At 44.2% G+C, this 22,093-nt stretch overlaps 1 protein-coding gene across 1 annotated transcript; it reads right to left on the bottom strand.

Moving 5' to 3' along the window:
* Window positions 1-988: 988 nt before the first annotated feature.
* LOC311138397 (monocarboxylate transporter 4-like) lies at window positions 989-15,907 on the bottom strand. The gene is made up of 8 exons (XM_084173066.1): window positions 15,761-15,907; window positions 5,947-6,187; window positions 5,446-5,589; window positions 5,135-5,271; window positions 4,416-4,667; window positions 3,930-4,157; window positions 3,493-3,673; window positions 989-3,296 (listed from the first exon to the last, which is right to left on the bottom strand). The coding sequence occupies exons 2-8, from the start codon at window positions 6,167-6,169 to the stop codon at window positions 2,905-2,907; spliced, it is 1,557 nt and encodes a 518-aa protein (XP_084029192.1). The 5' UTR covers window positions 6,170-6,187; window positions 15,761-15,907; the 3' UTR covers window positions 989-2,904.
* Between the last annotated feature and the right edge of the window lie 6,186 nt (window positions 15,908-22,093).

Raw genomic sequence — 22,093 nt, 5'->3', positions numbered from 1 at the left:
CCAGAGACATCTGTTTTGGGGTCGTGAGAGAGGTTTGAAACTAGGAGAAGAACAATGTTTTACAAAGGATATATTTGTGTAGTGAGTTATCAGTAGTTGTGCAATAAATAAAATGACTAATCTGTTTGCATTCTTTAGGAAGGTTAAACAGAAATGAAATTACTCAACTGACAAATAAACCCAACATTAATCAACATCCTTTCAACAGGCAGCACACACAGGAAATGACCTCAGCACTGAACATTGTGATTGTGTCTGTGTACGTGCATGTGGTTTGTGTAACAATTTTACCACAGAACCTGAGGCAAGAGGTGACGTGCTCCATGGAACGAGCAGATGCTGAAGAGAGGACATGGTGCTATCTGGTTGTGGTTGCAAGCCTTCTGCCCCCCCACAGCATAATATCCTTCAGTGATTAATACAACATTTTCCTCCTCTATTCAAGAGAAAGAACACTCAACACATCAGGTAATTAGTGCACACAACAACGGAAAGGTTAGGCCTTAGAACACACTTACATTTTAGTCATTTAGCAGACGCTCTTATCCAGAGCGACTTACAGGAGCAATTAGGGTTAAGTAACTTGCTCAAGGGCACATCGACAGATTTTTCACCTAGTCGGCTCGGGGATTAGAACCAGTGACCTTTCGGTTACTGGCACAACGCTCTTAACCACTAAGCTACCTGCCGCCCCCACAGAGGTCATAGAGAGGTTAGGCCTATAGACCTTAGTGATACATATCATAGTATCACAGCATAGAAACACCAACACACCCCAGAGACATCTGTTTTGGGGTCGTGAGAGAGGTTTGAAACTAGGAGAAGAACAATGTTTTTTTACAAAGGAGACATTTGTGGAGTGAGTTATCAGTAGTTGTGCAATAAATAAAATGACACACACACACACGCGCGCGGGAGGGCAGGGTAGCGAGAGCAGCTCTCTCCTTATTTAACACCAACTGGAGTGACGTCAACAAAACCCCAGAGCTAGAACATGGCCGTTTATTCAGTCATTATTCATCACTCAGAACAAGTATGACTGAAACAAGCATGGTTCCACACAGTCAAGGTGTATAATCAGAACAAGTATGACTGAAACAAGCATGGTTCCACACAGTCAAGGTGTAAAGAGGGGATTCATATGATTAGGCCCCCACGTGACCTGACCAGGAAACACTGAGACCTAATTGGGTTAGACGTGCTTGGAAGAGCTCTGATAACCAAAATGAGTTTGGGAAATATTCCAAGGTACTGTAAGTCTTCATATCTCATCTACTATCTGACGTGACCTAAGTGCCAAATAACAAAATAATCAGAACTGGCTCCTATTAAATTATAATGATCTAAACTCGAATAAGATTATAAACATATTATAATCTCTACTTGGCCACTGACAAGAACAATAAACCTTGACTTTAAATTCTGGCTTGTTGTTGTTTATGTGGTACTTTCAGTTCCAACTCTTTGAGGTGTTTAGTTTCATTGTGTAGCTCCCAACAGATAAACAAGGGATGCATCCCAAATGGAACCCTATTCCCTCTTACTTTTGACCGGGGACATAGTGAGAGAGACAGTGCACTATATAGGGAATATGGTGCTATTTGGGATGCACCCAAGGTAAAATAATGCCCACACCACTACCTAACAGCATCATTATCAATTAACATGTAGCACAGAGTCTCAATTCAAGTTATCGTTTAGAAAACAGAACACACACAGTAACGGTGAAGTACATACATATGACTTATCATGAAATGGAGAGAGGTTATAGCCTTCCTTAACTTCCTTAACAATACTGACATAATAAAAGTATCAATACATTTAAAAAAAAACTGATAATACAAATATTGGAAAGAAGTTGAATACCACTAAGTTATTTGTTTTAGATCTGCATGGGAAGTCATTGGTTTCTCTGGACTGAATGGTTTCTGTCGGCTAGTTCTGTGAGACCTAATAATGTTCCCTATTTAGCGCACTACTTTTGAGCAGAGCACTATGGGCCCTTGTTGAAAGTAGTGCACTATATAGGGAATAGGGTGCCATTTGGGACTCAAGCGCTGTATCTACAGATTCAACTGTGAAGTCTAGAAACAGTGTGACCTCTTTCTGTCGTCATAGTTTATGTTATAACACTGAAATAAACAAACATGTCCAAATGGTGCCTCTCTCTGGGTGCCATTTGGGATGTAACCAGGGATACTAGTCTGGTGTTCTCATTGTCCTAGTCTATAAAGTCTACAATCTCTACAAGGTTGCAGAGTGAAATTCAACCATTCAACATCACTATACCTTTAAATCTCTGTACCAAAGCTCAGAGTGAAATGATATGCATGACAATAGCCAGGTATCCATTCCTTCCTACCACTCAGCGGAATGTTGAATGACAGCGGAATGTTCCACACTGGGTTTGGTTAAAGTTCCAGAACACTTCTAATGTTGTGCTCCAAAGTAGTAGGCAGGATTGTCTTTTTTTCCATATTATTACAAACAACAACAGACTTTATACCACAGCACACCTTTTGTTTGATCCCTGCAGCACTAGACACTTGTAGCTTCACAATTCACATGGCGCGCACAAGACTATTAGTACGGTTATTCACTTGACATTTGTCGGTTTCACTTCACGATTGTGTGTGTGTGTGTGTGTGTTATTGATGTTGATATGGCACACAGCCCCACAGAGAACAGCTACACACGACAACACAACAACACAACATCTCAACTACATACAGCAGGATACTGCTAGGACCAGCTCCGTCTTCCCCAGTATGCTTCTCTAAGCACTTTCTTGCCCCACAAAGTACACTTTTTAGTCCCCTTCAAAGTTCACAGAGTACATTTCTTAGTGCCATTTAAAGTGCCCTTGGCAGTCTATAGTTTGTCCTGTGCCAGGGTCTCTTCCTCCTACAGACGTGTCTCAGAACTGGAGAGCACCGCGCCATTTTGTTCTTCTGGTTCTTTAAGGATGCGCTCCACTTCTACGATCTCAGGCCTGATCTCCTCCTTCTCTTTCTCACTGTCCTCCTCCTTCATCTCCTTCACCTCCTCTTTCTCTTTCTCCTCCTTCTCCCCCTTCTCTTCTTCCTCCTCCTCCTCTTCCTCGGCGGCAACGGGCTTGTTGAGCTGCTCCATCTCCGTGGCAACCGTTCCGTTCTCCAGTTCCGCGGTGGGTTCTGAGGGCTTCTTCCTGATGAACAGGAAGTTACACGTGGCGAGGACCACGGCGGCGAGAACCACCTCAGTTCCTGCCAGCAGGAACACGTACATGTAGTTCTTAGTGGCGTCCAGCAGCCGACCTGAGGAGGGATGGAAAGAGGGAAGAGAGAGAGGAGGTAGAGGAGAGATGAAGGAGAAACAGGTAGAGAGAGAACTGGATAAATTATCCATTACATTTATCTAACCTTACCCCAACCCTAACCTTACCCTAACCTTAACCCTAACCCTAACCTAACCCTAACCCAACCTTCACCTGTTAACCCGGTGTGTACTAACCTGCTCCAGGCGGTCCCACCAGCACAGCGATAGCTTCCATGAGCAGCACGAGTCCTAAAGCGCTGGAGAACTTCTCCGTGCCAACGATGGCCATGAGAACCTCAAACTGTAGTGCCCCCACCATCCCGTAGGAGATCCCGAAGAACACACAGAACACCACCAGAGATGGGTAGTCCTTCGCCTGCGGGGTGGAAATGAAAACTTAATATATCAATGATATAGTATTTACAGTAACATTTTACAGTATTTACAGGATACAGTAAAAGTATTGATACTCAGGATACAAATACAGTCAAAACAGGGATGTTAACAACACATGTATAGTTTAGATATGTATCAATAGTCAATACAGCAAACAAACATTTACATACGACAACCAAATCAACCTCAACAAGCCAACACATTACTGTAATTACATATCATAATTCCAGCCTTACCTGAGATCCCACCAGGTCGGTGCATCCATTGAAGATCATGGCGAAGCTGAACAGGTAGACAACTCTGGGCCTGACCCACTTCAGCCCAGCGATAATGCCACAGGTGGGCCGGGCGAAGATATCTATGAAGCCTAGGATGGACAGGAGGAGGGCCGACTTAGTGTCTTCATTCCCCAGCTCCTTGGCATAGCTCACCACGAACACAGGCGGCACAAAGAGACCCAGAACCTAGGGTAGGACAGGATGAACTTTAACAATGCCAATTTTAAATGAAGGCAAACAATTTAATTGCAGTTAAGTGACATGAATATAACATTTAAAAATGGAAGAACTATAGCTTCTACTTTTCAGTTTATTGAGCCCTTTTTTTCAATTATTGAATTGTAATTTCTGTTTACTCAGGGCTCTGGTCTAAAGTAGTGCACTATATAGGGAATAGGGTGCCATTTTGGACGTAACACAGTATTGTTCCTGTTCCTGACTCACCATAATAGATGCAGCTATGGTGTAGATCAGGAAACCCCTGTCCCTAAACACACTGAAGTCCAGGAGCGGTTTGGGTTTGGACTGGGTCTTCTCTACCTCTCTTCCCTCCTTCTCTCCATCTTCCAGTTCCAGCTGGGGGGTTTTAGGAGGGGCCACTAGGGGCCTCATGAGGGCCGCGCAGACGCAGCAGTTGAGCAGTAACCCCCCCAGGATGAGGAAGCCTCCTCTCCAACCGTACTGGTACTGCAACACCTGGAAGAGACAGCAGGATCTTTGGGGATCAATTCCATTAAAATTCCAGTCAATTCAGGAAGTACACTGAAATTACAATTCTCTTCGATGCTTTTCAATAAAGAAAATGTAGAATTGGAATTGGAATTTTGGTTTACTTTCTGAATTTAAATGGAATTGACCACAACCATGAGAGACCATACATAGACAGGATCAGCGCTCCAGTTGATTTGGAGCTAAAGCGCCAAGCAATCACAGATAAAGGAAACCACTCTGAATGTTTACGCTGTATTCTAAGGACAAGCATAGTTGTGAGTCATCATGCCAGTATCAAATGATAGGGTTAGTGTTGAGGTTAGGGTCAAAGGTTAGAGGTGTAATGTAGAGGGAAGAGGCAGCAAAGGGCCATGGGGCTTCCAGCAGAAAGGTTATGGTTAGGGGTCAGGGGTTAGGGTCAGGGGTCAGACGTTAGAGGTGTAGTATAGTACCTGTCCCAGAGGGGAGAGGCAGCAGAGGGCCACAGGGCTCCCAGCAGCAGCCAGCCCGTTAGCCAGGGGCCTCTTCTCACTGAAGTAGCGATTCAACATGATCAGAGATGGCTGGAAGTTCAACGCCAGGCCCAGACCTGGAGGACAAGGGGACAGGAGAGGATTGTCAAATAATTTGGAGACGTAATACAGCATCACATTGATGACGCTGATGTACAGGTTGACGTGTGTGTGTGTGTGTGTGTGTGTGTGTGTGTGTGTGTGTGTGTGTGTGTGTGTGTGTGTGTGTGTGCGTGCGTGCGTGGACCAACCTGTAATGACTCCAGTAGTGAGGTAGATGTGGATGATGCTGGTGGAGAAGGAAGACAGAATCATCCCCAGAGAGGCAAACAGTCCCCCCACCATCATCACCGGACGACACCCGTAACGATTCACCAACACACTGCACAGAGGACCTGCAGTGAGGAACACAACACACACATTGAATCTGTGTGTCAGTGTGTGTGTGTGAGTGAGACAGTATTTGTGTACCTGTTTGTGTGTGTGTGTGTGTGTGTGTGTGTGTGTGTGTGTGTGTGTGTGTGTGTACCTGTGTGTGTAGGAGACAGTATTTGTGTACCTGTATGTGTGTGTGTACCTGTGTGTGTGTGTGTGTGTGTGTGTGTGTGTGTGTGTGTGTGTGTGTGTGTGTGTGTGTGTGTGTGTGTGTGTGTGTACCTGTGTGTGTAGGAGACAGTATTTGTGTACCTGTATGTGTGTGTGTACCTGTATGTGTGTGTGTGTACCTGTATGTGTGACTGTACATTCCCTACCTGTGCCGTAGAGCATAGCCAGCAGTATAGATGAGATCCATGCTGTGTCGCTGTACCCCACTCCGAACTCTCTGATCAGTTCCTTGAAGAACACACTGACAGCCTTGGGGAAGGCGTAGGAGAACCCAGTGATGATGAAACAGCCGGACAGTATAGCCCAGCCCCACCCCCCGTCTGGTGCCTTCACCCCCCCAGGCCCCTCGTCCACCACCACACCTCCCATGGTCCTCTAAGTTTAGATCTAAGAGGGGAGCGAGAGTACAGAAATACAATGCATAGATAAGGGTTAGGGTTAGATCAGAGAGGAGAGATGGGTTATAGCATAGCTAACTCGGGGGTAGTCCTGACTGGGACTCCAACCTGGATCCAGCGACTGACAACCCAACACCTTAGCCATTATGCCAAGAGATCCAAACCTCTTGACGAGGTCGCTAGGTGTTGGGTTAAAGGTCGCTACAATAGAAATAAAATGCATAGAACATGCATAATCAGCATAGATATAACATTGTATACCGGTAGTAACACAAATTCCTAGCAGTATACTAAGCCTCATACCGGTAGTAACATAACTTCCTAGCTGAATCCTAAGCCTCATAACCATTTTGTCATTGCCTTCATTGTCACTGTGTTGAATAGATGTTGTTGAATAAATTACATATTGATTAAATTAAATATTGATTAACGGAATTGCATAAAGTGGCTTGGCCTTGGTCTGTATTCATTGTGAAACAGCAGGTTGGAATGTTGTCACCAACAATTATTTAAACCAGCCAGAAAAGTTATATATAAATACAATCCATTATTTACTATGAACTCTCCATATCCCGGCCAGCAGGTGACTTTGCAAACCTGGAGGACACTACTGTATTGCAATCATGTTTGCTGTGCATGTGCTTTCATCAATATATTCTGCTTACCCCCATATACACACAGTCTGTAATAATCACACCCACCACCACCATTACAATGAATTAGATTTACGAACACAGCTACAGACCCCGACTGATTACACCGAGTAATGGCTAGCCATGGCTCCATAGAGAGCCATAATGGACTCTGGAGATTTACAGTTTCACTTCAGCGATGGAGAAAGCAATGGGTTTTAGTGCCACCGCCATCAGCACTATGGCAGGCCCCCAGGCCAAGCATTCTCTGAGGGATATTTATGACCAAGACACCATAGATACAGAGAGCTAGCCACACAAACACAAACACACACACACACACACACACAGGAAGGCAGGAGTTATCTGTGCTGTGCAGCAGTTTCTCAGAAATGATGGATTTAACTTCCCTAAACAAAATGAGGCTATTCTGACATGCTTGAGGCTGACTTTAAATCAAATATTCAATGCCAAATCCTTTAAAACATTAGAAAAAAATTTCTATAAGAGGTTGGTAGGGGGGCTGCTAATATACTAAAGAGCTTTATGTAATAATATAAATAAGCCATTTAGCAAACGCTTTTATCCAAAGCGACTTAGTCACGCGTGCATACATTTTTGTGTATGGGTGGTCCCGGGGATCGAACCCACTACCTTGGCGTTACAAGCGCCGTGCTCTACCAGCTGAGCTACAGAGGTCTTGTCTAGTAGTGGGCCTATAACCTCATTGACACCTGTTGTAGCCCAATTAGAGCTTATAACCTAATTCAGATCCGGCGCCAGAACGAATCAGTTGGAAGGGCCTTTGATTTCCATAGGGGGGGCACGTTTTTTCACGGGACCTCCTGTGTGTTCACGTGCTTGCGCGTTCACCATTTTTTATAAATGGATGTAATAGGAAAGACCATAGGCAGCTCATGAGTTTCAAGTTTGGTTTAGCTTACAATTTATCCTACCATTTTTGCCAATCTGCATGCCAGTTATGATTATTTTTATATGCGCATTTTTGTGGAACCATTTATTTTTAATTTTTTATCCTTTCTCCAAATCATTGTGACGTGGTTAATCATAAAAATCTGAATAAAAAAAGATAACAATTTAAAAGTTAAAATTCAACTATGGCGATTCACTAGCCTCTGCCATATGGACACACTGAAAAATACACTGTGATCCATTGGCTGCGAAAGAAACGAGAGCATAGAACTCAAATGCAGCACTAGGCCTTTAACTTCCATCATCAACTTAGTTAAATAACTAGGCCTAAAGCCAACAAATAAAAAACAGTAGAAAATTCCGGTTCTTTCAATCACATTAATCTCTCTACTCCGTCTCCCTTTCTATCTGTCTTGATTTGCGCTATTGCTAGTGAAGTGCAACATTGTATCAAACCATCACTTGGTCGCCTCCCGAAGCTGTCGAACTTGCAACATTGCATCAACTAGCCTATTCTGGGCAATCAGAGTTTCCCGCGCTTGGTGATGTTGGAAAAAAAATTCTAATACTGAGGAACTATCAATTGCAATGTTTTTATTTTTTTTATTTAACCAGGTAAATTGACTGAGAACATGTTCTCATTTACAGCAACAAACTGGGGAATAGTTACAGGGGAGAGGAGGGGGGATGAATGAGCCAATTGGAAGCTGGGGATGATTAGGTGGCCATGATGGTATGAGGGCCAGATTGGGAATTTATCCAGGACACCAGGGTTAACACCCCTTCTCTTACAATAAGTGCCATGGGATCTTTAGTGACCACAGAGAGCCAGGACACCAGTTTAAAATCCCAAAGACAACACCCTACACAGGGCAATGTCCCCAATCACTGCCCTGGGGCATTGTATTTTAGACCAGAGGAAAGTGTCTCCAGCTGGCCCTCCAACACCACTTCTAGCAGCATCTGGTCTCCCATCTAGGGACTGACCCTGCTTAGCTTCAGAGGCAAGCCAGCAGCGGGGTGCAGGGTGGTATGCTGCTGGATGTTAAAAAACAGACCTCATTGACTTGTGTGATACGAAGAAAAAAAGAGTGGCGTAGGCCCACGTGGAAATCAGACATTGCCAAATGGGCACTTTCCTACATCTGCCTGCATTCTGGAGAGAGATGCACCATATCTTCGCAACACCCCCCTCCCCTTCTTCTTGATGCAATAGTTTAAATTATACTCAAAACACATTATCATAACACATATTTTAGACGCTTTTCACTGACAGCCGCAACTCAATCAGCTAGACCTATTGCCACGCGCACTACCCAAATCGCGGGCTTCAAACACATTTGTGATTTCAAACAATCCACAGCAAAACAAAATGCTCCCTGGTGATGTATTTTGAATGATTTTTTTTAGACAGGAGTAATTATATAATTTCGGTGAAACATCAATTTACTTTAGGGCAACCCAGCATCCTAACAGTGCACTGGGCACCCGCTAACTTTCCTTTCCAATTCGCAAGAGGCTGAAACCAGAGATCTGTAGCCTATAATGACGAGATGCTCATGTCTCCGCCCTAACAATGGAAGTCTTTGTCCCAAAGGCGGGAAGGCAGGCGACAAGGTTTGCATATTATTCTCATAGCAACGCATTGGGCTTATACTGGACAGATTTTGGCGAGAGTGAGCCCTCTCGCTTCGCCTCTTCCTCTCTGCTAAAACTATATCACCGGAGAAAGCAATTGAGCGAGCGAAACAGCGCCCCTCTATATGTAGCCCATGTATTACATTTACATTTACATTTTAGTCATTTAGCAGACGCTCTTATCCAGAGCGACTTACAGGAGCAATTAGGGTTAAGTGCCTTGCTCAAGGGCACATTTACGTCATTTAGCAGACGCTCTTATCCAGAGCGACTACAAATTGGTGCATTCACCCTATAGCCAGTGGGATAACCACTTTACAATTATACTTTTTTTTTTTTTTTGGGGGGGGGGGGGGGGGTTAGAAGGATTACTTTATCCTATCCCAGGTGTTCCTTAAAGAGGTGGGGTTTCAAATGTCTCCGGAAGGTGGTGAGTGACTCCGCTGTCCTGGCGTCGTGAGGGAGCTTGTTCCACCATTGGGGTGCCAGAGCAGCGAACAGCTTTGACTGGGCTGAGAGGGAACTATGCTTCCGCAGAGGAAGGGGAGCCAGCAGGCCAGAGGTGGATGAACGCAATGCCCTCGCCTGGGTGTAGGGACTGATCAGAGCCTGAAGGTACGGAGGTGCCGTTCCCCTCACTGCTCCATAGGCAAGCACCATGGTCTTGTAACGGATGCGAGCTTCAACTGGAAGCCAGTGGAGTGTGCGGAGGAGGGGGGTGACGTGAGAGAACTTGGGAAGGTTGAACACCAGACGGGCTGCGGCATTCTGGATGAGTTGTAGGGGTTTAATGGCACAGGCAGGGAGCCCAGCCAACAGCGAGTTGCAGTAATCCAGACGGGAGATGACAAGTGCCTGGATTAGGACCTGTGCCGCTTCCTGTGTAAGGCAGGGTCGTACTCTCCGAATGTTGTAGAGCATGAACCTGCAGGATCGGGTCACCGCCTTGATGTTGGCGGAGAACGACAGGGTGTTGTCCAGGGTCACGCCAAGGCTCTTCGCACTCTGGGAGGAGGACACAACGGAGTTGTCAACCGTGATGGCGAGATCATGGAACGGGCAGTCCTTCCCCGGGAGGAAGAGCAGCTCCGTCTTGCCAGGGTTCAGCTTGAGGTGGTGATCCGTCATCCATACTGATATGTCGGCCAGACATGCAGAGATGCGATTCGCCACCTGGTTATCAGAAGGGGGATAATGTATCTGATGCTGTCTGGCCAGAAATAGTATGACATGCCATACTCTTTTGGTCCACACATACACATACAGAGACAGAGGGGTGCTGTTTCGCTCGCTCGAAGGCTTTAACTGAGACTGATGCATCTTCCTGGTGGCGCGTGTCTCGGTCAAATAGGCCTAAATGATGAATATTTCAATATTTTATTTGGACGGGCAAGGAGGTAGTCCGGCCCTGAGCCAAACCACTATGGACAAAGAACGATTTGCATAGCTGGGGTCCCTCTCCTCTTCCATGCATCCTTGGAATGTCTTCACATGGACAAGTGTAAAGCCCAAACTCCAAGTTCGATTCATTTCCCGGGGCGCAGCTTTAAAGGGACTGATTGAACTTGACACAGTTCTGTTTCCATCTCAAAGAAAGACTGATACTGAGAACGCAAACAACGACATTTCCAGTGGCGGCTGGCCGATAGAGGGCGCTAGGGCGCCGCCCCCTTAAATAAAATTATTTAAAAAAATAAAATAAAAAATAAATAAAAATAATAATAATAATAATAAAAACATCAGTATGTCAATATTTGTGTGTTTGAAATATGGAATGCACACAGTAATATGTGTAAGATATGATAGAAAATCATATTCGCAATCGCAACCTTTCCTCTGCCTGTCAAACGCCTCGTCAGCTCTGGGCGATACAGAAAGTGCCCCGAGGAGGCGGGTCTACGTAGCAGTTAAGCCAATTGCTAATTTAAGATATGAATGTATGACATAAAATGTAGCTAATCAGCGATTTTAATTCGAATCCAAGGAGGGCGATTATTTTATCGCCCCAAGCTCGCCCCTGATAAAATAAGGACCGGGCTCCAGTGGCGCCATTTTTACTAGACGACAATGGGGAGCGCAAACGTTACTCCTCCAAGACCCAACCCTAACTCGGTGAAATCTCTCCTCCAAGATCCGTTTGAGAGGAGAACTTTGTCAGAGAAAGTTCGGGTGAAAGAGCTGGGCCCAGATCAACCTGACCTCTCAATCAGACAGCAGGCTAGCGAGAAAGGGAAGCAGTATATGCGCGGCTTCTCCCGTAGCTGGTACACCAGGAAGGCTTGGCTAGCTGGGTGCACTGATGCTAATGCTTTATTTTGCTTTCCGTGCTTGCTTTTTAAAACGACGGGGTCAGATTCAGCATGGACAGGTACCGGAGTGAGGGATATGAAGCACCTGTCAGAGAAGGTAAAGAAACATGAGAACACCAGGGCACACATGGACAACTCTGTAAAGCTAGCTGTATTAGGAAGGGTGAACATTGCTACGCAGCTGGATGACGGCCACAGGATTGCGGTGAGGAAACACAATGAGGAGGTGGATAAAAACAGGCACATTCTATCCAAAATTATCGATTGTGTGAAGTTCTGTGGGGCTTTTGAGTTGGCCTTGCGTGGGCACGAGGAGACTGACTCCTCGGACAACCCCGGGATTTTCCGGGGCTTAGTGGATTTTGTTGCCTCCCTCGACAGTGTGCTGGAGGAGCACCTGAAGACAGCTACCGTTTTTAAGGGCACGTCAAAGACGATACAGAACGAGCTGTTGGAATGTATGCTGTCAGTGCTTAAGGATTACATCCTGGAGGAAGTAAAGAGTGCTGATTTTATCGCCATTCAAGCTGACGAGACGACTGACGTTTCCACCCACTAACGTGTTTCCAGACCATCAGAGACTCTGGGAACTTTGATGCCCCGACTGTCAGAGAGGCGGGGGGCTTTGTGAGGATGCTCGAAGACGAGGCTTTCTGTTTTTTCCTGGCACTGTTCCACAAGATCATGCCAAATGTGGACATGCTTTTCAGCCAGCTGCAGAAGAGGAACATCGACCCTGTCTTCATTAAAGCACTTGTCCAGAGGTTCACAGACAGCATGCTAACAATCAGGTAAATAACTATATTTACTATTGGCTGATAAAGATGTTGTTAGAAAGATGAATAGTTCACTTACAACAGTTTAAAAGCCTAAATGTGTCTGGTCATCAAAGTGAGTGATTATCATAGAGCCGTCACAATTATATTTGTTTTAGTATTTTAAAAGGAAAGAGAAGACACAATCAGACGTTGATAATAATGCAGGAAAGTACTACACAGTTTGTAATAATTATTCAGGTGTCCACCAGGTCAATTTCTAGAAGAGGCCTAGTTGTTATTGAAGATTAACTTTATTGCTAAGTGCACAGCAGAACAAAATGATGTTGCATCCCTCTCACAAATGTAATAGAAAAAGGCTTTAAAACGTAATAACATCAGTTAATTATGTACATCACAGGTTAAAAGCAGTTACTAGACATAGTTTGTGTGTATATACACACTATCTGTCTGTCTGTCTGTCTGTCTGTCTGTCTGTCTATATATATATATAAAATTCCTGTACAAATAAGATGACAGACACACACACACAGAGCAGCTCTGGCCGCATGTTTCTTTGTATATAGTTGACCTTAGCATAAAAAATCCAGTTATATATGGTACTCTAGAAAGTCTTAATAGTGTCTTTGCTAATATTACTGTATATATGTTGTTTTGTATCAATTAATTGTTGCAGTTCTGGAGCACATTAACAATTAGTCACATTTAGTATGATCATAAAATACTGTATGCTATTCTTCCAGTCAAAGGTTTGAGTTCATCCACTTGATATCCATTTCTATATTATACATCCTTTTATACAGTGTAAGATTTCCTATAAACTTTATAATAATTTCATGTTATTGTCCACTTTCCACTCTGTTCTGACAGCATGCCTGTTGCGTTGCCTGTTTACTACCAATGGTGAAAAGTTCACTTTAAATGCAAATGAAAGGCTTGGGTTTGTGTAATATGTTTTTGTGTAAGAATGCCTCAACTTTTTAATATTGGCATTAAATAATTACTGAATGTTTCACTGAGCACTGCTGTCCTGCAGTTTGTGTTAAAATATATCGCGATGGTTACAGGAAAAAAAAAGTATGGCACAGCCCCACCGATAATATTTTTCACCAGCCGCCACTGGACATTTCCCTTTAAGACCCGACATATAGGCCTATCACATAAATATACCTGCTACCATGGCCTATGTTTTGAGGGCATAACTTCCTTTGAATGCCTAACCTACAGCAAATATGGTATTATAAAAACAGCAGTATTAACTCACATTTTTTAAAATTTGAAACTCAAAAAACCTATGAGCTATGTAAGACAAGAGGAAGGCTGCGCTCCTCATGTGCTGTGGTAGGATAGAGAGACGTTGCGCGCATCACTAGCGGTTGTCACGAGTTACCACAGCCACAAAGTCAAAATTGACTATATCATTAAAATAATCATAAAAACCTGCAGAACCACATCATCCTTCTCAACATTATTATCATCACACTTCACAGAACTCTCCTTTAACAGAAAACTCTGAGGTGAACGCAGCCCGCCGCCGTCAATGAGTGACCCCTCTATCTCCATCCTGTCCGGTGAATGACCCACAGGCCACAGCCACCGTTTTTTTTGCACACGATCACCACTTCATAAAGCAGACTCTAATAAGAACTTAAACGTCAAACAGTGAAATCGGAGGCCCTCCGATTTCACTGTTTGACGTTTAAGTTCTTATTAGAGTCTGCTTTATGAAGTGGTGATCGTGTGCAAAAAAAACGGTGGCTGTGGCCTGTGGGTCATTCACCGGACAGGATGGAGATAGATTCGCTGACGGTAAAGTAGCGCACAATCCAGTGTCACCTAGCAACGCGGTACAGCAAGTCAGCCTGTGTTGCTGCGTCCCGAACATGACCAGCGTGCTGAAAATAATCGACCAATTTATGATTTATAACAGCGTGTTATGGGGATCATATCCTCTCTCTCTCTCTCTCTCTCTCTCTCTCTCTCACACACACACACACACACACACACACGCGCGCGCGCACACACACACACACGCGCACACACACACCCCTCTGGCTCCAGAGAGAGAGCAATGTGGAGTGAGAATACATGGTTTCAGCTTCGCAAGTTGTTGTTACATCAGCTGAGCAACTCTGTATAAACTGTTAGTGCGCAGATGCTGATTTGGGCACTAGGCAGAAGAACCAAATACAATGTTTCACAATAGACTCTTGAAATAGCGAGATAGCCAACGAAATGATGATTGAAGCGAAAGCAATAGCACTTGACAGGTGCCTGCATTCACAGTGAAATATGTTTGGCATCTCCAAACTCACAGACACGTAACAAGGACATGATATCGGTAGCCTACTTCATATTCTTTTCATCCCACAGTGCTTTTTGGGGGACAGGGAACTCTAGAGCTGTGCTAGAGATAGGCCTATAGAGATTTCCCGTAGCTATGTCATCTAGGGTAAGTCACTACAGTCACCCCCACGCTGCGATGATGCGCAAAGTTCCATCTGAGCGTTCGTTTTTGGCGCGTAGCATACATGTTTATCCTGTTGTTAGCTACACTGTTGTAGTCTTCACAAAAAAAAGTAAAATATATTAAGCCTACGTGTAACCTAAAACAGACTTAACGAAGCTATAGGTCTATATTTGAGCCTCTCAGCGGTTGTGAGAGACATCGGCTGTTATATGATGTTGATGGCGACGCGCTGTTCGGAGAGGGACCTGTTGTTACACCTCCCAACCGGCCCCGAGGATGCTGTGGCCGGTGTCACGACTATAGCGCAAACCTAGCTGAATGAATTACCTAAGGTCACTTATTATAAGGGGTAATAACGGCTTTTATAATATACTATTTATTTGTCAATAATAACATGACATGCCCTGATGCCTACTTTGAAAAGAATATGAAAAGACACACGTCCTTTACTAAAAAGCATAATTTCGTAATCTCTCATCCTTTCCATGCCTTCTCTGCGCTCTGTCATAATAACATATTTTTGATAGTCTCCATCATTACATAGCCTCAGTTACTCAACCGACCTTACAGACAGTCAGCAACAGCATGGTTGGAACCCAATTCCATACAGAATAACAATATCCCATTATGGCAGCTGAGGAGGATTTCTCACCCCCCATCATCACCATCTTCATTATAACAGATAATAACCAAATCATCCTGTCATCGTCATCCTGTTGCCCCTCTCCCCTCTCCCCTCTGCCTCTCTTCCAATAATTATTTCCTTTATAGCCTATAATGACAGTAATCATCAGTGGTACCTACCTTAGGGATGTTCTGATCGCTGAGCTCAGAACGGTCTGTATGCTATCCTGGTCCCTCCCTCTCCCACCTTGGCTTAGTACTATTCTATCACGTTCACTCCCGCACGTATGAGAACTGCGACGTAAGCGATGTGAAAAAGGATACTCCACCACTGCCGACTCGCTCAGAACTAGAGAGTTAGTACAGGGTCCTAGTGTCTGCAGGGTGACAGCACGTTTCCTGTTTGATGGGTGGTGACGCATCTGTAACTGTAACTGATGTGAGATGTATTCATTTCCTTTTCTATTTCCTGGCCTTTTTTTTGTATTTTCCCCACTTATGGTCTCATAATAGGTCAATGAATATACGTTTTTAGAGCTGGGATGCTTGGAGGAGAACATACACAGTGGCATTTCTCTCTCTCTCTCTCTCTCTCTCTCTCTGTGTGTGTGTGTGTGTGGAGTCATGACACCATTATGGGCAGCATGTCACAATATTGTGATTGTGAATAGCTGGATGCTGTGTGGAAATTAAAGGATAGGACATAATGAGTGAAAGTCCTATAGGCCTAAGTGTCAACTCTCAACCTAGCCTGGGTGCCAGTCAGTCTGTACCTCTCAACCTAGCCTGGGTGCCAGTCAGTCTGTACCTCTCAACCTAGCCTGGGTGCCAGTCTGTACCTCTCAACCTAGCCTGGGTGCCAGTCAGTCTGTACCTCTCAACCTAGCCTGGGTGCCAGTCAGTCTGTACCTCTCAACCTAGCCTGGGTGCCAGTGTTTGGCTTGACAAGGACAGCAATACAGTTGGCAAGAACACAAACAGATCTAATCTGTCCAGAATTGGATCATCGTTTGGAAATTGTGCCAAATTTCATATCTGTTGCTTCTCAGGACCCTTTTCATTGACCTTAGTCTGACTCTGTAAGCACATTCACTAAGCTTTTTAAAATCAGTCCAACCGCTTTCAATGAACACATTAATGTAGCTTGGTCTGAGTGGTCTGAGAGCTGTCTAGGAATGGATGGATGCCTGCCAAAAGGATCTCTTGGCTCACCACACTACAGCTATAAGACGCTACTCTCTATCAATATCTATGACATGCTGACACCACTGCTGCTACTCTACTAGCCTGGTCTCATAGACTAGATGCAAAATAGTAAACGTAAATCCGAGACACTCAAATTAGTATGATATGTTACGTTTGGTACGGTTACTTAAGGCAAAAAACTAAAGTAGAGTAGTTGGGCAGGGTGGAGGTGGTGGGCATATAACGTGAACGTCTAGCAAACCAAAAGTTGAGAGTTCAAATCTAATCACGGACAACTTTAGCATTTTTTCATCTACTTACTACTTCTTAGCTACTTTGCAACTACTTAGCATGTTAGCTAACCCTTCCCCTAACCATAACCTTAACCCTTTTAGATAACCCTTCACCTAACCTTAACCCTTTTAGCTAACCCTTCCCCAAACCCTAACTCTAACCATTTAACCTATCTCCTAAACTTAAAACTAACCTTAACTCTAACCCCTAACCCTAACCCCTTACCTAGCTAATGTCAGTCAGCTAGCTAACGTTAGCCACCTAGCTAGAATTTGTAATGTATCATACATTTAGCAAATTCGTAACATATTGTACGTTTTAGCATATTCGTAACTTATTGTACGTTTTTAACATTCGTAAATTATTGTACATTTTGCAAATTCCTAACGTATAATATAAATTGTAATTCGTAACATATCATACGAAATTGGTGAAGGACATCCACAAATGAATACGTACCATACGAAACGTAACATATCATACAAAAAGGAGGGTCTCGGATTTACGTAAAGAATATTACAAAATGCTCTGACATCAGATTGACTCTACACTACTCTCTATCAATATCATGCTGACACTACCACTACTACTCTACACCACAACACAACAGTATCAATATCTATGACATGCTGATACCAGGCTAGTACCAGGCTAGTACACCACAACACAACACTATACTGTAGTGTAGTACACCACAACACAACACTATACCGTAGTGTAGTACACCACAACACAACACTATACTGTAGTGTAGTACACCACAACACAACACTATACCGTAGTGTAGTACACCACAACACAACACTATACCGTAGTGTAGTACACCACAACACAACACTATACCGTTGTGTAGTACAACACAACACAACACTATACCGTAGTGTAGTACACCACAACACAACACTATACCGTAGTGTAGTACACCACAACACAACACTATACCGTAGTGTAGTACACCACAACACAACACTATACCGTAGTGTAGTACAGCACAACACAACACTATACCGTTGTGTAGTACAACACCACACAACACTATACTGTAGTGTAGTACACCACAACACAACACTATACTGCAGTGTAGTACACCACAACACAACACTATACTGTAGTGTAGTACACTGTAGTCCCGTGTAGCTCATTTGGTAGAGCATGGCGTTTGCAACGCCAGGGTTATGGGTTCGATTCCCACGGGGGGCCAGTATGAAAATGTATGCACTCACTAACTGTATGTCGCTCTGGATAAGAACGTCTGCTAAATGACTAAAATGTAAAATGTGTCGTACAACACTATACTGTAGTTTAGTACAACACTATACTGTAGTGTAGTACAACACAACACTGTACTGTAGTGTAGTACACCGCAACACAACACTATACTGTAGTGTAGTACACCACAACACTATACTGTAGTGTAGTACACCACACCACAACACTATACTGTAGTGTAGTACACCACAACACACCACAACACAACACTATACTGTAGTGTAGTACACCACAACACTATACTGTAGTGTAGTACACCACAACACTATACTGCAGTGTAGTACACCACAACACAACACTATACTGTAGTGTAGTACACCACAACACAACACTGTACTGTAGTGTAGTACACCACAACACAACACTATACTGCAGTGTAGTACACCACAACACACCACAACACAACACTATACTGTAGTGTAGTACACCACAACACAACACTGTACTGTAGTGTAGTACTCCACAACACAACACTGTACTGCAGTGTAGTACACAACAACACAACACTGTACTGCAGTGTAGTACAACACTACATATTGGCACAATACCATGTATATTATAATGGGCTCTCTGTGGTCTCTTATGCACTTACCCCATAAAGAGGGCCTGTGGACATCGTGTGTATCGATCACAGCTGCTGTTAAACAGAGAGCTCACTGGGGAACTGTAGCTGAGTGAAGAGCATGCTGGTAGATGGAGTTCACCATGGCGTAACACAGTGGAATAATTCAGCAATGTCATTACCCCGAAGTTGCTGAATAGTTTGTTTCCAATCTAGGTTGGTTGTGTAAGTAATGCTGTTTCCACCATCATTGATGTGTGTTTTCATATGTAAACAGAAACACACATTACTGGTGAAACTATTTCCATAATAACCAGTAGATGGTCCATCTCTGGTTTTACTAGGTAAACATGATGACCAGTTACAATCACACAGTACAGACAAAGGTGGTTTATGATGTTCACCTGCATAGCTGTGTGAGCCTCACAGCAGGTGACACACACACATACACACACACACACACGTGTGTGTGTGTGTGTGTGTGTATGTGTGTGTGTCACCTGCTGTGGGCTATAGAAATATAATCTATCTACATTTTAGTCATTTCTCTAATCTATCTATTGTATTTCTATGGTTTAAACCTCCATAGGAGGTTGGTATAAAGCAGTCATACAGTATGAACACTGCAGAGGTCACAGTGACTGTATGGTGTTATAGAAGGAGACCCTGGGGGGCCTCTACATGCTTTCACTGCCAGGTTAGGAAGGGGACCCTCAGGGGTCTCTACATGATTTCACTGCCAGGTTAGGGCATCTGTGTGTGGGCTGTTTGTGTTTACATGTGTGTGCGTGGTTCTGTGTGTGTGTGTGTACTGGTAAACCCTTGAGAGGGTGTGTCGGTATACTAATTGTTATTTGTAGAACCCATAAAACGAACCCATAAGAAAAAAAAAACACAGTATTTGTATAACTCATAACAGTATGATGCAACCCTTGAGAGCGCATGTGTCAGTAATATTGACTCAGCACACACACATGGTTATGTGTAGAGTTTCATTAGAAAAGCCCTTATAAAAGCCCCTTTGTATAACAGCATGATGCAATGCTCTGTAATGGAACAAGAACGAGGATGAATAGAGTCAGGTGTTTTATTTCACTGGCGTTACACATACCTGTCCTATTTGAATAACCAGGGGGAGTGGCCTGGTCTCTGACAGGAACATACCTGTCCTATTTGAATAACCAGGGGGAGTGGCCTGGTCTCTGACAGGAACATACCTGTCCTGTTTGAATAAACCAGGGGGAGTGGCCTGGTCTCTGACAGTAACATACCTGTCCTGTTTGAATAAACCAGGGGGAGTGGCCTGGTCTCTGACAGTAACATACCTGTCCTGTTTGAATAAACCAGGGGGAGTGGCCTGGTCTCTGACAGTAACATACCTCTTCAACTCAGAGTGGAGTGGAGTATGAAAAATGTATGCACTCACTAACTGTAAGTCGCTCTGGATAAGAGCATCTGCTAAATGACTAAATGGTGAATGAGTCCCAAAATGACACCCTATTCCCTATATAGTGCACTACCAAGTAGCCCTGGACAAAACAAAAGTAGTACACTATATTGGGAATAGGGTGCCATTTGGGATGCAGACCGTGTAGTGGGCGGTGCTGTGGCACCAACAATGACTTCCTCTGTCATGTGGTCACAGGTTTTATGGGAGGAGGTATCTGACACAAGAATACGTCTGAGAGCCCGAGGGTAGGGTTACAGTTACAACACAGAACCTGCCGGAATAATCAAGTCATTGCCATAGATGCCGGTTCTGTAATTGGGTGGAGACACAGGTCAATGTATTTCATAAAATGCCTTGCAGCATTCAGAAGAAAGGGGAAGTTGTCACACCCTAGAAGGCGGACCTAGCAGGATCTAACAGTTTAGTACTTCCCGCTAATGTTGTTGATACGTCACCTGTTCCTGATAACGGGAGCAGAGAATAGTCTGGCCGAAAGTAGTGCACTTTACAGGGAATATAGTGTCATTTGGGACGGAGCCTAGGTCAATAGACCACACCCCCCTCCAATAGTCAAATTTACATTTTAGTCATTTAGCAGACACTCTTATCCAGAGCAATTTACAGGAGCAATTAGGGTTAAGTGCCTTGCTCAAGGGCACATCGACAGATGTTTCACCTAGTCGGCTCGGGATTAGAACCAGTGACCTTTCGGTTACTGGCACAACGCTCTTAACCACTAAGCTACCTGCCACCCCAGACTGATAAAGATGTTCTGTAGTTCCTGTATATCACTGTAACTGTTCCTTCACATCATTGTCCTGACTGTGGTATAATTCGTATAAAACTAGTGTACCTTATATCTACATACTTATCTACACAACATCTATGGGGTGGTTAGCCAGACACAGATTAAGCCAAGCCCTGGACTGAATCTCTATCAGAAATTATTCTCAGTCCAGGACTAGGCTTAATCTGTGTCCGGGAAACTTCCCCTTACAGTCTTTTACTCTCTATACAGTATTATACACTGCTCAAAAAAATAAAGGGAACACTTAAACAACACAATGTAACTCCAAGTCAATCACACTTCTGTGAAATCAAACTGTCCACTTAGGAAGCAACACTGATTGACAATACATTTCACATGCCGTTGTGCAAATGGAATAGACAACAGGTGGAAATTATAGGCAATTAGCAAGACACCCCCAATAAAGGACTGGTTTTGCAGGTGGTGACCACAGACCACTTCTCAGTTCCTATGCTTCCTGGCTGATGTTTTGGTCACTTTTGAATGCTGGCGGTGCTTTCACTCTAGTGGTAGCATGAGACGGAGTCTACAACCCACACAAGTGGCTCAGGTAGTGCAGCTCATCCAGGATGGCACATCAATGCGAGCTGTGGCAAGAAGGTTTGCTGTGTCTGTCAGCGTAGTGTCCAGAGCATGGAGGCGCTACCAGGAGACAGGCCAGTAAATCAGGAGACGTGGAGGAGGCCGTAGGAGGGCAACAACCCAGCAGCAGGACTGCTACCTCCGCCTTTGTGCAAGGAGGAGCAGGAGGAGCACTGCCAGAGCCCTGCAAAATGACCTCCAGCAGGCCACAAATGTGCATGTGTCTGCTCAAACGGTCAGAAACAGACTCCATGAGGGTGGTATGAGGGCCCGACGTCCACAGGTGGGGGTTGTGCTTAAAGCCCAACACCGTGCAGGACGTTTGGCATTTGCCAGAGAACACCAAGATTGGCAAATTCGCCA

This window comes from Coregonus lavaretus (assembly GCF_964263955.1).
Source record: "Coregonus lavaretus genome assembly, chromosome: 2".
Classification (NCBI taxonomy): Eukaryota; Metazoa; Chordata; class Actinopteri; order Salmoniformes; family Salmonidae; genus Coregonus; species Coregonus lavaretus.
The sequence above is the reverse complement of the archived record's forward strand: the minus strand, read 5'-3'. Positions and strand labels throughout refer to the sequence as shown.